The sequence below is a fragment of the Sphaeramia orbicularis genome, chromosome 9 (assembly GCF_902148855.1).
Source record: "Sphaeramia orbicularis chromosome 9, fSphaOr1.1, whole genome shotgun sequence".
NCBI lineage: Eukaryota > Metazoa > Chordata > Actinopteri > Kurtiformes > Apogonidae > Sphaeramia > Sphaeramia orbicularis.
Window position 1 is genome coordinate 16,607,513 of NC_043965.1, and position 16,490 is coordinate 16,624,002.

A 16,490-nucleotide genomic window follows, 5' to 3' on the forward strand; every position below is an offset into this window, starting at 1 on the left:
TGAATCTCTTTCCACTCAGGCATTTTCGGAAATTTGTAGTGGCGTGTGAATGTGGGAAATATGGGAAGTGGATATTTGAAGCGGAATTCCACACACCCGCTTTTGCTTGGTTGACATATTTGTTGTTGCTGCTACTGCAGCTGCGTGGAACTCCACAGTGCACGTCGCAATAAATTTCAGAGTGACCTACTGGCTCTGTTTGTAAACACATGGATTGTTTATGGTGGATGGTGTCAGAAAAATATAACATTAGACTATCAGACTATATTCTGTAAACACCAGGTGTCCAGAGCACGAGTCATGGATGGGTTATGACGACATATTCTGTAAGAATGTCCAGACATATCCACTCAGGATATGTCTACCATTTCTTTGCTGTCTGCTTGTTTTCCATCCAGTTCGGGGCCAGAGCAGCCTGTTACCCTTGGGGAGATCAGGCCATAGGGTAGGTGGGAGAAGAGTGCAAACGCGGTCACTGAACCCATACATCACCGTGTTTTGGATACCTAAGCCAATGGTGAACTGGATCAGCGCCATTATGTTTGCACACTTGGACCAATGACTGTATTCTCCATATTCTTTCATACGAACTTAGACGTCCTGGTGTTAGTCAACTGCTGCATCTCGCTGTATGTAGTTGACTCCTTGCAAGTAAAATCTTCTGATTCCAGAATCCAGTGACTCCGTCTTCTGTCTCAGCGTGAATCACAGAATTTTTCTATCAGTTGGCACTTCAAAATTGTTCACCGTGAGGAAAGAGATTCAGGTGCATAATCACAGAAAGACTTACGGATTCGTGATACTTAGGTTATGACTCGGGTTTTACGCAGCTTTAAGATCAGAATATAAAGAAAAGAAAGAGCAAACATGGTGCATGAAACACATTATACGACATTGGAATTGTTAAAACTCACCCAGCTAAGACAAAGTTTTCGCAGAAGCTCACATCGCACAGCACCTTCCCCAGCTCAAACTGCAGCTGGCTGATGGATCCCACTCGATTCTACAGAGAAAACATTACTGTTATATGACTGAAAACAATCTGAAGACACAATACTTACTTGTACAGCTGTTTTTATGTCTTTTTTAATCTATTCTTATATTTTAGTCTATCATTTTGTTTCTTTATTCTGCTGTACGACACACAGCTGTTTTACGTCTTTAATCTATTCTTATATTTTATTTTTTTATTTTCGTTTTTCCCCTGAAAGTCGCTTTGGAAAAAAGCATCTGCCAAATGCATTAACGTAAATGTAAATGTATTTACTTATCTCAATTTGAACCCATAACGATCTAAAACAGCTACTGGTGACCATAACTATCTACTGATGTAAACTGTTGAATAACTATTGAACCAGTAATCCTATCAATACATGGAAATAATTGGTGTAAAATTCAGTTTGTCATCTTTTCATAGTCATCAGATATGACCCATTTCGATGTTCGGGGGCTCCGTAGTTACCATGGAAACACCATCATCTTCTACAACATTGATTCACCAGTAAAACCATGGAGTTGGATCAATGACAGTGGACAGAGACACTTGGTTTATGTTCAGTTAATGATAGATTTTACTGTAAAAGTAATTTTTTCTTCAGTTTTCTCTGTTTTCTGATGTAATAAACTTCAACTTTAATCTGAACTCTTTATGAACATCTACATGATCAGTAAATTAAATATAGGAAAATACATGATTTTTACTGGAAAAAAAAAACACAAAATAGTGAGGATAATATTATAATAAATGGTGATAAATCACTTAGGAAAGGTTAAATAGAGAGAAAAATTAATTTGGGAACTGCCACCAAAGTAGCACAGGGTCTTTATGGGTTAATAAATGTACACTGCCCGGCCAAAGAAAAAACATCCCACATTAAATATTTCATGTGACACATTCACCGTGACACGACATCTACACCCATAGGTGCATTTTGTATTATTATTATGTGTTATATGTATCGATGATGGGAGAGTCGGAAAACACATCCCATAGACTCTCAAAGGGGTTCAGGTCTTTAATCTATGGTGGTCAATCGATGTGTGAAAATGTCATCTCATGCTCCTGAACCACTTTCACAGTCTGATCCTGATGAATCCTTGTATGATTCTGTAAAGCCCCGTGAGGCAACCTCGTTGTGATATAGGGCTCTACAAATAAAACTGAAATGAACTGAATTGAAATGAACTGAATTGTATGGTCCAATCTTCATGGTCTCTATCAAACTGATCGATGTTTAAGAAATGAGAAGCTCCTAACTGCATCAGTCAGAATTGAAGTACGTGTTGCAACTGGTAATATTAAATCAATCACGTATTTTCCTGTATTTAATTCACTGATCATGTAGATGTTCATTAAAGCTCAGATTAAAGTTGAGGGTTATTATATCAAAAACAGAGAAAACTAAAGAAAACATGACTTTTTTTAGAAAAATCTATCATTAATTAAACATAAATCAAGTGTCTCCATCCACTGTCATTGATCCAACTCCATGGGTTTTACTGGTGAATCAATGTTGTAGAAGATGACGGTGTTTCCATGGTAACTACGGAGCCCCTGAACATCGAAATGGATCATATCTGATAACCATGAAAAGATGACAAACTGCATTTTACACCAATTATTTACATGTATTGATAGGATTAGTGGATTAACAGGTATTAAACATTTTTGATCAGTTTGCTCAATGGTGGATGTTTGGGTCTTTATGGGTTAAAGACGAACTTAAGAAATTCAAATCTCAAATCAGCATGAACAGTTGTAGCCATGATGTGTCCCAATATTTCTGTCCATATAGTTTATAAACATCAATATTTCCTTAAAGTTTAATGGGAGATGTTTCTCCCTAAGTGGGATTTTAAGAAAGTAGATGGTTAGTTGTGGTAGAAAATAATTATTTCCAGTAAGAGCATGAAGATTATTTTAGAAATTTAGAGGTAGAACATTTAAAATCATGGTCTTGGATGAAAAAAATCAAAACAATGTTGAGAGAAATTAAGTAAAAAACATTTATGAGGATTTTAGAAGCAAAGATAACAATTTAAACAAAACTAATAAATGTAATGCAATGATATTTATCCCAATATAAACTATATTATGACATTTGTTATTATTGCTTTGTAGCCCAGACCACTGTTAGACAAAAAACACCTGAATTCAATGTGTCCCAATACTTTTGTCCATATATTAAATCATATAATAACAAAACACTGACACTACTTTGACTATATATTCCGTACACTGTCTTAAGATACAATATATTTCTATTTATGTAAAGTTGATTTATTATGGATGTTGATATGGGAGTGATCCATATTTTGTTTTTATTTTATATTTTATATTTTATAGTTATTATTACTATTTATTACTATTACTGTTTGAGTCCGTATCCTGATAGTGCACCTAAATTTCATTGTACATTCTGTAAAATGACAATAATGTATCTTATCTTATCTTATTCACGGTGCAGTATTAGCCCTTTTACTTCTCCCACTACTACTTTTGAAGTACTTTCATGCACACCTTCCAGTTGGAGCGCACAGTTTTGGCTGAGGTCCTGCAGTCTCGTAGCGTGCTCTTCCAGCAGGGGGAGTCAGACACATTGGCATCTGGATGATAACCCTCCCTCGTGCACATCCTGAACCACAGAACACCGTCCTCGGCAAGGACTCTCCATGCCCTGCTCACCTGGGAGGAGATTGGACAGTTTAAGTGTGGATTGAGTCAGCATACATTACACGCTTGCATCACCTTATTTATTTCATCTTAACGGGCTGCGCTGTTCGCCAAATTCAATCTACGCTGCAGGTCTGTCTCACAATGTGTAATGAAATGCATGAGACGGGATGCAAAGCGTTGCATAGGGGAAAAAAACCCATCTGTTATAGGTGCTTTTTTCATTTTGTTTAGCTCATTCTGAAGTTAGATGCACCATGATGACACGCATTTTCACTGAGTCAATATATCAAAGTTTCATGAAGACCGATATGTCCATTTGCAAGAGCACAGTGTGATTAATCTACTGCATCTACAACACAGCTCTGCATGTCTGTGTAAGTACAAGGAAACTGAAATTGAAGGCACAACAAAGTCTAAACAAGAAATCAGTCAACTTTCCATTGCAAACATGTAAATTGTGGTGTCTTAAAGGGGTCATATTTTGCTAAACCCACTTTTATTAGTCTTTGGTTCATTTATTCGTGTATTTGGACCCTAATAGTTCAAAAAGTTTGAATTTGAACCCTCCAGGCGCTGCAAAGCTATCTTTATATTCATTTTGGCAAAAATCAAGTGGATTTCTACAACCCGCTTCAATTCCTGCTTAATTTGTTACGTCTAAAACTAGTTATGTCACATTTGCCCATATATGGTAAAGACTTCTAACGAACATTTCTCTGACTACAACATAGTTGTTTATCAGCAGCAGCGCTTGTAGTCCATACTGAAAATATGTCCAAACTTCCAGCCAATTACCTAAAATGTTCAGTTGTTGGTTGAATGGGACAGAGCAGCACAGCAAATAACCTGGAGGGGGTGGGGCCTGAAGTAACTCAAGTACATTTAAAGGGCCAGCGCTCAAAATGACCTTTCTGGTGTCATTACTCAGAAATAGGGTTGAAGATGGACCTGTGGAGTTGAATTAATGAAGAATTCAGATCTAGGCATAGCATTTACAGTTTATGTAGACCACAGGGACATGTTTTAAAATGCATAATTCCATTTAAAAAAGCAAAATATCACTCCTTTAAAATGTAACAATGGACAACTGATGAAGGTTTGTGAACATTTCAGCCACATTCAATTCAGAATTTATTTTAAAATCTTACTCATTACTTTTAGGTTTTTGTTTGGGTTTTTTTTTTTTTTTGCACATGCCTACACTTTCAGTGTTGTGTGTGATTTTTTTAGACAGTCTTTTTTTTTGCACAAAGTGTTTTTGCTGCTAAACTGATTTTCATTGTTCCTGTGATGGTGACAATACAGATCTATTCTATTCTATTCTATTCTATTCTATTCTATTCTATTCTATTCCAGGTTTTCATGATTTAGAACAGACCTGGGCATTGTGCGGCCCAACAGCTGATCCTGACTGGCCCGCATGAGGTCATTGGCAAATTATAAGTCAATATTATCATAATACACGCAACCATACAACGGCACTGCTTTTATTTTGAAGGATCTGCCAAATTTACTTTTTTTTTCGCATGTACTTTCCGTACTTCGCATAAGGCTTATGTGTTGATTGGCTTGTTGGTCAGTTAACACCAAAAAAAGAAAGAACGATTTAGAATGCTGAGTTTTTAATAAGACATGGACTATAAGTATTTCTTCACTGAAGTCAGAGGTAAAGAAAAAGAAAAGGAACTGAGATATTCAAACGAAGGTGGATGGATTTATTGTTTTTCATATAAAGTCAATGTGGAGCTGGTTTTGCACATTTTCAAAAAGGTTTTTGTGAATATTCATTAAATAATTGTATTCCGTCCTCTACATTTTTATTGTATTGTTTCATTTACTGTTTCTTATGACATATACAGTATATTGAGCAGAGCTGCAAGTGTATTGATCCGGCCCTAAACACCTGTCAAAGTTTCTCATGTGGCCCAATAAGAAAATTAATTGCCCACCCCTGGTTAAGAACATGAGGATTTCTCAGTTGTTGGTTCCATATCAGACAGTTCGACCCTTATGATTTTCGGACCAATTCCTAAACTAAAAATTAAAGGTAAGTGAAAGGTACAGCTAGCCTCATCAGTTGATTCAGTCGGTTTTTGAGTCTCATTAAAAACTCACTTTCATTGCTCTGCCTTTGAAATTGCACTGGCTTCTTAACCCTTTAAGTACCGTATTCCAATATTGCGACAAGCGACATAAATGAATGAAACAGACAGCTTGAAATCTTGATATCAAAATTGAATTTAAAACAAAAAAAACCCCTCAGGCTCCTAAAGGGTTAATATGTGACTTACCTTTATTGGGTTTATGTATGCAGCCTTTACATGTGTATGCATATACTGTATATAGACTATGTATTTTTTTTTTATTGTTTATTACTTTTATTAAAGCAGGGTTTCTGCAGGTATCAGCAAATCTAGTTTAATGCTTTCTAATGCCTTTTTTAATGCCACTTTAAAGAAATGTAACGCCCACGTCCAACTGCAGATACAGTTTTATGCATAGTTTTATGACAGTTTAACGTCGACAGGCTTTCACCAGGTTCTGAATAGTTCCTCCTCCAATCACTTCTGCTGAAACTTGTATTTTCATATTTTTCCAACATTTGCTAATATTCCCTCCATTCTTTCGCTACAGCATGAACACGCTCACAGCACGTTGCATTCCAAGCATCCAGTGTAGTGACTTTGTGTATCGGCCATAAACAATAGACAATTAAAGGGTTCCGCCTGTCAATCATCACACTATACTTCAGATCAAAATTATTAAATGTTTATATAATCAAAATAAATTGTGAATAACAACACTTTGTATTTAATTTTCTAAATGCCTCTGAACATCAAATTTAATGCTTTTTAATGCCATTCAAGGCCTTAATTTTCACAAAATCTATTTAATGACTTTTAATGACCCACAGAAACCCTGTATATGCAATACTGAATTTCTCCCTGCAGATAAATAAAGCTTTTCTGTACCTCTGAGGCATATCTTACAGTTTTAGATGTTCTATTGTGCAACCGTTTCTTTTAGGTTCATTAATCACTAAATTTAGCAGCTTTTTAGTTTTTTTTTTTCATTTGTCTTTTGTAGGAATGCTACAATTGCAAAATCTTGGCAGATACAGGTACTGTTATGTCAAATGAACCAATAGCTGATGCTGAAACAATATTACTTTGTATTTCCATTTTGTTTTTGTTGTTATTTACACAACAAATAAATATATTTCATGTCATTGTTTAAAGATTGACACAGATATTGGCACATTTCAGTAAATATTGGGTAATATGGTTATCCAGATCCAGATCCAGTGGATGTATTCTTAGTCTATTGTTATATTCATCTCTTAGTGTTATGTGAAGTTGCAGTCACAAAATTTGGATCATTCCCCTGACTTTAATCCCTCTAAATATCCTTACTGGATTTCAATCAAAACAGGTTGAGTTGTGGAGGACCTGAACCATCTTTGTCATGCTTCATTTAAATAGTGTTTAGATAGGGTATTTCAAACAATTGTATATACAGTAGATGACAGAAACTAAAAAAATGAGCCAAACACAGTGTAAAAGCATATTTTTTCTCCAACTGTATTCATTATATAATGCTCAGCTTATCCTGTGATCTCTTTACAGTCTCTTCTACTGCTGTTGTTTCAAACTGAACTCTTCTTTTTTCCTTATTTTCACTTCAAATATCATCTTTCCTCAACTCGTGTTTTTCTTAGCAGCTTACCTGTGCACATCGGCCGAGTTCAGTGCAGTCAAGGTACTGAAATATCTTTAAGGCCAACTCGTAAGGCAGCTCAACGTCAAAGAAGGGAATGTCATTGACCTCATTCTGAAAAAACAAAAAACAAAACAAAAAACATAAGATATGACATTCTGAGCTGATCCTATACATCATGGTCATTATTAGTGGAACTATTAAGATGCTTTACTATCCTTCAAGAAGTACTAATACTACACTCCAGAAACACTCCTCTTACTAAAGTGTATTAAAAACAGTAGTCACTGAGCAGCAGAGTTGTCATTTTAGCGTTAACTATTATACCTGATGTTTTAAAAGTCATTTTACTGCAGCATTTATGTGGATGTTCCATTTTTTAAAATTTCATTACATTATGTCATGAGCTCAGAAAAATAGGCTTTCTTTTGTTTTGGGATACTGAATTTTTTCCGGCAAATATAGTTAGAATTTCAGTGTTCATTTACTTTAAAGGCAAATTCATTGTAAATCACACACCCCTCCCCCTTTTAATATAGATTTTTTTTCTGTGTTATTCCTCTAGTGGTTTTGAGTGTCACTGTGCAGAGTTATATTTAGAGTCTTTCCAGATGTTTTAATGTTCAGAGTTTCTCAATGCTCACCTGTATCTGAATTAAAGGGGTGGACCAACCAGCAGGACATGTCTCCTTGGAAATATCATGGAGCGATTTGGGATTGATATGTGTCACATGTCCACATTTAAATATACTATAATAAAGATTCTTAATTATTTCAAGAATATGGAAAATTGTCATCTGCTTGTAAAATGTAAGGGCCCAGATCAAGCGGTGACATAGGGGCACATTTCATGTTCAATAAGCTCCGTGTTGAAAACTAAATAACTTATGTCCATGTTTAATACATGTTTGAACAGGTCTCAGTAAGTACTTTCACATGACATACGTTACAGTTTACAGAAATAAAATGTAAGGGTAAGAATACTTAAATTACTGCTGCGTGACATGGGGACTCAAAAGGAACTTTTTTTTTCACTTTACACAAATGTGCAAAACATGCGGTTCTCATAAGAAATTGATACTAAATAAAACATAGGGCTTTCACTATGATGAGATCAATATTGGATTAAAAATGTTTAAATTAGTTTAGTTTTTATGAACACAAATATGGTGCAACACGGGGACAGCAGTTTGTCACTTTGTTCAGTAGTCAGAATAAAAGACTTTGGAACTAAAACACTACAAATATGCTAATAAACTTTTATTTAACATACATATCACAACTGAAGTGATATATACAGCTAATAGCAGATCATATTTGACAAATAATTCGATGGTACATAAACTTTCAGTATTCTTGTACTGATGAATAATTTGTTTCTACAGATTCACAGACTTAAAATATCACTTCTACAAGCAAGAAAAAAATATTACTAAAATAAATATTACATTTACATTGGCTATATGTCAGAAGTATAACTTTACATAATCAGCTATATCTTTTTTTCGACAAGTCATACTAACATTTTGTAAACAGTTCCATAAAATACACAAAAAAATGAGCCCATTTGAGAAATGATAGGTGGAAACTTTAACACACACCATCGACCAAAACCATCTACTGATTTAAAATGTTAAATCCCTATTGATCCACTAATCCCATCAATATTTGTAAATAACTGGTGTAAAATGCAGGGTGTCATCTTTTCATGGTCATCATTTAGACGTTCAGAGGCTCCGTAGTTACCATGGAAATGCTGTCATCTTCCACAACACTGATTCACCAGTAAAACCCATGGAGTTTGATAAATGACAGTGGATTGTCACACTTGGTTTCGTGTTCAGTCAATGATATTCTTGCTGAAAACGTAACTTTTCCCAAATTTTTTTCTGATTTGTTATAATACCCTTTGAATTTAATCTGAGCTTTAACGAACACCTGCATAATCAGTGAATTAAATACAGGAAAACAGATGATTTACACTTAAAAAACTTCAAATAAAGAGGATAATATTACAATAAATGTTGATAAATCACTTAAGAAAGGTTATATAGAGAGAAAAATCCATTTGGGAACTGACACATAAGTATCACTGGGTCTTTATGGGTTAATTTTTGACACTGATCTTCACTTTTGCTTGATCTGGCCCGAAGGAAATACTCAATTATACATGTTTAAGGATATAAACGTAGTACTTATTGGTAACAGTGCTTAGTTTCATTCCACTACTGATCATCATAGTCCTCATACCACACAGGTGACAAACATACGGCCTGGGGGCAAAAACCGGCCCGCCAAAGGGTCCAATCCGGTCAGTAGGATGAATTAGTGAAATGCAAAAATTACACTCAAGATATTAACAGTCAATCCTTTTACTTTAGGGGTCATATAAAGCCCTACTTTAGTCTTTAATGGGTCAGATCAGTAAAATAATATCATAAAAACCTACAAATACTGACAATTCCAAATTTTTCCTCTGTTTTAGTGTAAAAAAAAAAAAGTGATATTCCATGAAAATGTGTAAATTTACAAACCAGCCTTTCACAAAAAATATGAAAAACTAGAATTATCCTAAAAGAAGTAAGTGTAATTTTACTAATATTCTGCCATTTACGAAAATATTTTGTGTATTTGCAGATCCATTGTGATCTGTAAATTGTAATGCACATTTAGGAATGAAAAGCAGAGGCATAATAGTTAAAATTGCACTTTTTGCAGTTTTTTTATGGTTGCTCACGTTATTCACACTTTTAAAAGGACAGTTTATTGCTAGATGCAAACGTTTCCATGATATAATTTTAGTTTTATCACTATAGAACACATTAAAATGTTTGGACTTGGCATTATTTTAGTATTATTATGTAATTAATTTACTGGTCTGGCCCACTTCAGATCATATTGGGAGGACATGCCTTCCTACATCTGTAGTTTAATAACAAGAAGTATTGAATCTTATTGTCTGAGATCAAACGAGCATTTGTTCCTCTTTGTGCCATTCGCCTGTACAGAGCTGGGTAAAAGGGCATTTGTGTACTCTGCTCCTTGCTCATGGAATATGCTGCTAAGAGACTGGAAACTGACTGAACTGATCTCTCTGAATACTTTTAAATCCAAACTCAGAGTGTTAGAGAATATCTCAACGACTTGCACGTGTTTTACATAGGTTGACTGGTCCTGTAAATGATTGTATGTTGTAACTGTATGTTGTAACTATGTGTTGTGCTGCCTCTTGGCCAGGACTCCCTTGGAAAAGAGGTTCTTAATCTCAATGGGATTTTCTTCATGGTTAAATAAAGGTTAAATAAATAAAATTACAAAAAAATATGGCCCCTGAACTAAAATGAGTTTGACACCCCTGCCATACCAGATCCTGAATGAGCAGATCCACCAGCTCCTCCTGGTCCTTCTTGACCTTTTTCTGAGGTTGCTGTTGAGCCCTGCTGTACACATCAGTCATGTTGTGATACTGCCTCTTCCTCCTGCTCCTCTCCTCTTCAATCCTGTCCAGCAGGGGACTGGTCCTCCCATCCAGTAAACTACTTGCAATGGACACATACTGAGGCTGATCCTCCACATCTGAAGCCTTCTCTCCTCCTCCTCCACCTCCACTTGACGCCGCTTCTTCTGTACAACTGTTAGATTCTAAAGCACTACAGGCTTCATTCTGCTCCCTGGCACCTTTAAACTCCTCAAAATATCGTTTTTTGGAGTCTCTTTGTCCAATAAGATTAGAGGAGTAGGAAGGAGCAGCAGATTCGAGTGTCGGTTTCTCGTTTTTACTCGTTAGTTCCTGTTTCCAACGCGCCCTGAACGCAGCAAGTTCGTCTTCTTCCATATTTTTTTACACATCCTTAAGGAATATTATTCAATCCGAATTTAATTACTTTACAAAAGTCACTAAACTCATTACAAAACGACGAGCCAAAGCAAAAAAAGCGAACGTCCGTCTATGTAAATAGTCCGGGGAGCAACATGTTCCTGTACATAGTTCCGCGGCATTTTAATTCCGCTTGTTTTATTACACTGGGTTACAAAAAAATGTTTTTTGCAAGTTGTCTAGGTTTTTTCAACTGAATTAGGACAATTTTGCACCGCTAAATCCAAAAATGACATCTGTTTTTCTCAATCAGGTAAGGTTTTTTTGCTAAGTTGATTTTGAAAAATTTGATCTTCTCACAAAATATAATAATTAATACCAAAATAAGATTGGTAAGCACACTTTATGAAACTTGTGACTTGATTCCTGTTAGGTACAATGGTGTATTCACCGCAGATGTAGCAGAATACGTCAGGCTTATTTTTGCAAGATCTTCTAGTCGAAGCCATTTCATTCACCTGTAATATTAAAAAAAACATTAATCATAAATTGGCAAAAGTAAAATCTTCAGAACTCATTTATTGCAAGAAATATGAAAGAATTTTGTATCATATGATGTGAAAATGCCCATAAATGAAAGCAAAAATGTTAGCATAGTTCAGAAAGCTGACCTGATTGAGCAAAATTAATGTGATTTTTGGATTCAGCACACCAAAATTATCCTAAATCAGCTCAAAAAACTTAAACAATAAATTTGTTGTTGACCAGTGTCATAGACCAGGGGTGTCAAACTCATTTTGTTGAGGGGCCATATTCAGCTAAATTTGACCTGAAGTGGGCCGAACCAGTAAAATAATAACATAACAATATAGAAATAATGTCAACTCCAAACTTTTCTCTGTGTTTTAGAGTGAACAAAGTAAATGTACATTATGAAAAGGTTTACATCTACAAACTCTCCTTTCAAAAGATGTGAATAACCTGAACAAACTGAAAAAATAAGTGTCATTTTAACAATATTCTGCCTCAGTTTACCATTTACACATGTACATTATAACTTACAGATTGCAGTGGATCTACAAACACACAAAACATTTAGTAACAGGCAGAATATTGTTAAAATTACACTTACTTCTCTTAAGAAATTTCAGGTTGTTCATATTTGTTCAGGTGATTCCCTTTTTTTTCTTTTTCTTTTTTTTCAAAACTATACTTTGTTTTAGTGTAAATACATGAAAATATTTACATTTACAATGAGAAAAATGTGGAGTTGTCATTATTTATATGTTATTATGATAGTATTTTACTGGTCCTCACTTGAGATTGAATTAGTCTGAATGTGGAACCTGAACTAAGGGAATGTTAATATCTTCAGTGTAATTTTTGCATTTCACAAATTCATCCCAAGGGCCGGATTGGACCCTTTGGCGGGCCGGATTTGGCCCCCGGGCCACATGTTTGACACCTGTGTTATAAACGCAGCAAATCTGTTTGGTGGCCACATGTTTTATTGTTGTTCCACTACTGTTAAGATTAAATTGTTCATATCTTTTTTTGCTCGAATATTTATCTACTTATGGGTTAATTTTAAACGTTGTACTGCTCACTCAGTCAGAGTTGCTTTTAACAATGCATTCCGTATTATACATGGTTTTTATCGTAGCTGTAGTGCTAGTGGTATGTTCTGTTTTAATAATGTTTGCTCTTATTATGAGATGTTACGGAAAGCAATTTTGAATTTTATACTGCGTTTAAGTCACTCGAGATATGTTGTGATTTTGACAATTGTTAACTCTGACTTTTATGCTGATTCTACACTTGTTAAATACTGGCACCAGCACCTTTATACTTGCTATTGAAGATAGGGTGTGTGCATGTGTGTTGTTTTTATATTTATAACCCTTTTTATTATTATTTTTTTTTATGTTCATTATACTCTATGGCACAGGTGTCAAACATGCGGCCTGGGGGCCAAAACCGGCCTGCTAAAGGTTCAAATCTGGCCTGTGGGATGAATTTACAAAGTGCAAAATGCAAAAATTACCCTGAAGATATTAACAGTCAAGGGCATCAAACTCAAAAATAATAGCATAATAACCTAGAAATAATGACTCCAAATTTTCTTCTTGGTTTAATGTGAGAAAAATTATATGATATTATGCCTCTAAATAATGGCAACACCAATTTTTTTCTTTTTGATTTATTACAAAGAACATTAAATTCTGATATCCTTTAATAATAAAATGTCAATAACCTGAACAAATATGAACAACCTGGAATGTCCAAAGAAAAATAAGTGCAATTTTAACAATATTCTGCCTGTTTTGTGCCTTCATAGATCTGATCTGTAATGCACATGTAGAAATCATAAGTTGAGGCATAATATTGATAAAATTGTACTTGTTTTTCTTCAGAAATTTCAGGGTTTTTTTTCCACTTATTCACATCTTTTTTGTTTTGGATAGAAATAGTTTCATCATCTAATGTTATTTTTTTGCACTAAAAAATTTGGAGTTGTCATTATTTATAGGTTAATATGCTATTATTTGACTGGTCCGGCCCACTGGAGATCAAATTGGGCTGAATATGGCCCCTGACCCAAAATGAGTTTGATACCCTTGCTCTATGGCAGGGGTGTCAAACTCATTTCAGTTCAGGGGACACATTCAGCTAAAATTGATCTGAAGTGGGCCGGACCAGTCAAATAATAACATAATAATATATAAATAATGTGAACTCCAAAATTTTCTCTATGTTTTAGAGTGAAAAAAGTCAAATTAAATAATGAAAATGTTTACATCTACAAACTATCCTTTCAAACAATGTGAATAACATGAACAAACTGAAAAATAATTGTAATTTTAACAATATTATGGTTCAGTTCATCATTTTCACATGTTTATTATAACTTACAGATCACGACAAATACACAAAACATTTAATATCAGGCGGAATATTGTTAAAATTGTACTTACTTTTCTTAAAACATTTCAGGTTGTTCATGTTTGTTCAGGTTATTCACATTTTTGTGTGAAATTATACTTTGTTTTAGTGTAATATATGAAAATATTTACATTTACAAAGACAGAAATTTGGATTTGTGAATATTTATAGATTATTATGATCGTATTTTACTGGTTTGACCCACTTGAGATTGAATCGGTCTGAATGTGGAACCTGAACTAAAAGGATTGTTATATCTTAGTGTAATTTTTACATTTCACAAATTCATCCCAAGGGCCAGACTGGACCGTTTGGAGGGCCGGATTTGGCTCCATGTTTGACACCTGTGCTCTATGGACTGTAACGATTTACATGTCTGATACGAATAAATAAATGAAAATGAAATTTCTTTAACCCTCCGGTATCCGGGTGCGCCTTTTAGGCACACTTTGCACTTTGTTTTAAAAAACTTCATATCATTTTTCACAATTTAAATAAGGTTAGAATTCAAAAGTTGTTCATTTTTGCATGATCTTTAAAATTTTGGCCACCAACTAAAATTTGCACATTGTAAACAAAAGAAAATTACAAGACTAGCATCTGTCTCCCAAGTGTACCTAAAACGCACTATTTCTTCCATTTGATATGTATGATTAGGGCTGACCTGGATTTACAAAAATAAAATCAAATTAGAGCAGAAAAATAAATCAATATATAATATTTAATCGTTTGATTTATAGGTGTGCATTTTTGGCACACTTGGTGACAGATGCTAGTATTTTTGAACATTTGACCTAGCGCCAAAAATAATAAAGCAAATTAACTGATGTTGCTGTTAATCATTGACATATGCCAGGATGAAAAAATCAAATAATATGTGATCCACTTTTTATGTAGCATATAGAAAAAATTTTTTTTGTGTGTTTTTTGCATTAAAAAAAAAAGGTTTGTTTACAATACAAACACGGCATTTAAAGGGTTAAAAAATTTGACAGTTATTGAGTATTTGGTATTTTTACTTACGGCTCAAGTTGATGAAACAGAAAAAAAGTGTAAAAGAATTAAAAACAAACTGTATGAAAAATGTTTTGACATTATTCCACAAGTGTTATGTGAAGTTGTGGTCATAAAATTTGATCATTCCCCTGACTTTAATCCCTCTAAATATCCTTACTGAAATTTAATCAAAACAGGTTGAGTTGTGGAGCACCTGAACCATCTCTGTCATGCTTCATTTAAATAGTGCTTAGATAGGTGTAGAGTTAACTAAAGGGTATTTCAAACAACTGTATATATAGTAGATGACAGAAACTAAAAAAAATGAGCCAAACACAGTGTAAAAACATATTTTTTCTCCAACTGTATTCATTATGTAACACTCGGCTTATCCTGTGATCTCTTTACAGCCTCTTCTACTGCTGTTGTTTCAAACTGAACTCTTCTTTTTTCCTTATTTTCACTTCAAATACCATCTTTCCTAGACTTGTGTTTTTCTTAGCAGCTTACCTGTGCACATCGGCCAAGCTCGGTGCAGTCAAGATACTGAAATTAATTAAGGCCAACTCGTAAGGCAGCTCAACATCAAAGAAGGGAATGTCATTGACCTCATTCTGAAAAAAAAAACAACAAAAAAACAAAGATATGACATTCTGAGCTGATCCTATACATCACGGTCATTATTAGTAGAACTATTAAGATGCTTTACTATCCTTCAAGAAGTACTAATAGTACACTCCAGAAACACTCCTCTAACTAAAATGTATTAAAAACAGTAGTCACTGAGCAGTAGAGTTGTCATTTTAGTGTTAACTGTTATACCTGATGTTTTAAAAGTCATTTTACTGCAGCATTTATGTGGATGTTCTATTTTTTTTTTTTTTTTTTCTTCATTACATTATGTCATGAGCTCAGAAAAAAAGGCTTTTTTTTGTTTTGGGATAATGATTTTTTTCTGGCAAATATAGTTAGAATTTCAGTGTTCATTTACTTTAAAGGCAAATTCATTGTAAATCATGCCCCCCCCCTTAATACACACAACTTCTCAACAAAAGGCGACCGTGCTTTTGCAATTCTAGCCCCAACCCTTTGGAATAGTATTCCCCATCACATCAGATCATCAGATTCTATAGACACCTTCAAGCGACTCTTAAAATTTCACTTTTATAAACAAGCATTTCATTAAATCTCTTCTGTTTACGCCCCAGTGAATTCATGTTACTGACTTGACTTCTTCCCTGGAGTCTCTGTGCTTTATCACCTCACAGGTTCTCCCAGGATCATCACTGGTTTTTCCCTGGATCTTCACAGGTTTTCCTAAGATCATCTCTGCACCTGCTG

At 34.5% G+C, this 16,490-nt stretch overlaps 1 protein-coding gene across 1 annotated transcript in view; it reads right to left on the reverse strand.

The window, feature by feature from the left end:
- fbxw8 (F-box and WD repeat domain containing 8) overlaps positions 1-11,410 on the reverse strand; it is a 60,626-nt gene extending 49,216 nt beyond the window's left edge. Inside the window, exons 1-4 of the mRNA XM_030144353.1 lie at positions 10,758-11,410; positions 7,403-7,507; positions 3,521-3,685; positions 915-1,003 (exon numbers count right to left, since the gene is read on the reverse strand). Coding sequence (XP_030000213.1) covers positions 915-1,003; positions 3,521-3,685; positions 7,403-7,507; positions 10,758-11,228 — 830 coding nt within the window. The 5' untranslated portion in view covers positions 11,229-11,410. The remainder of the gene's footprint in view (positions 1-914; positions 1,004-3,520; positions 3,686-7,402; positions 7,508-10,757) is intronic.
- Positions 11,411-16,490: the final 5,080 nt, after the last annotated feature.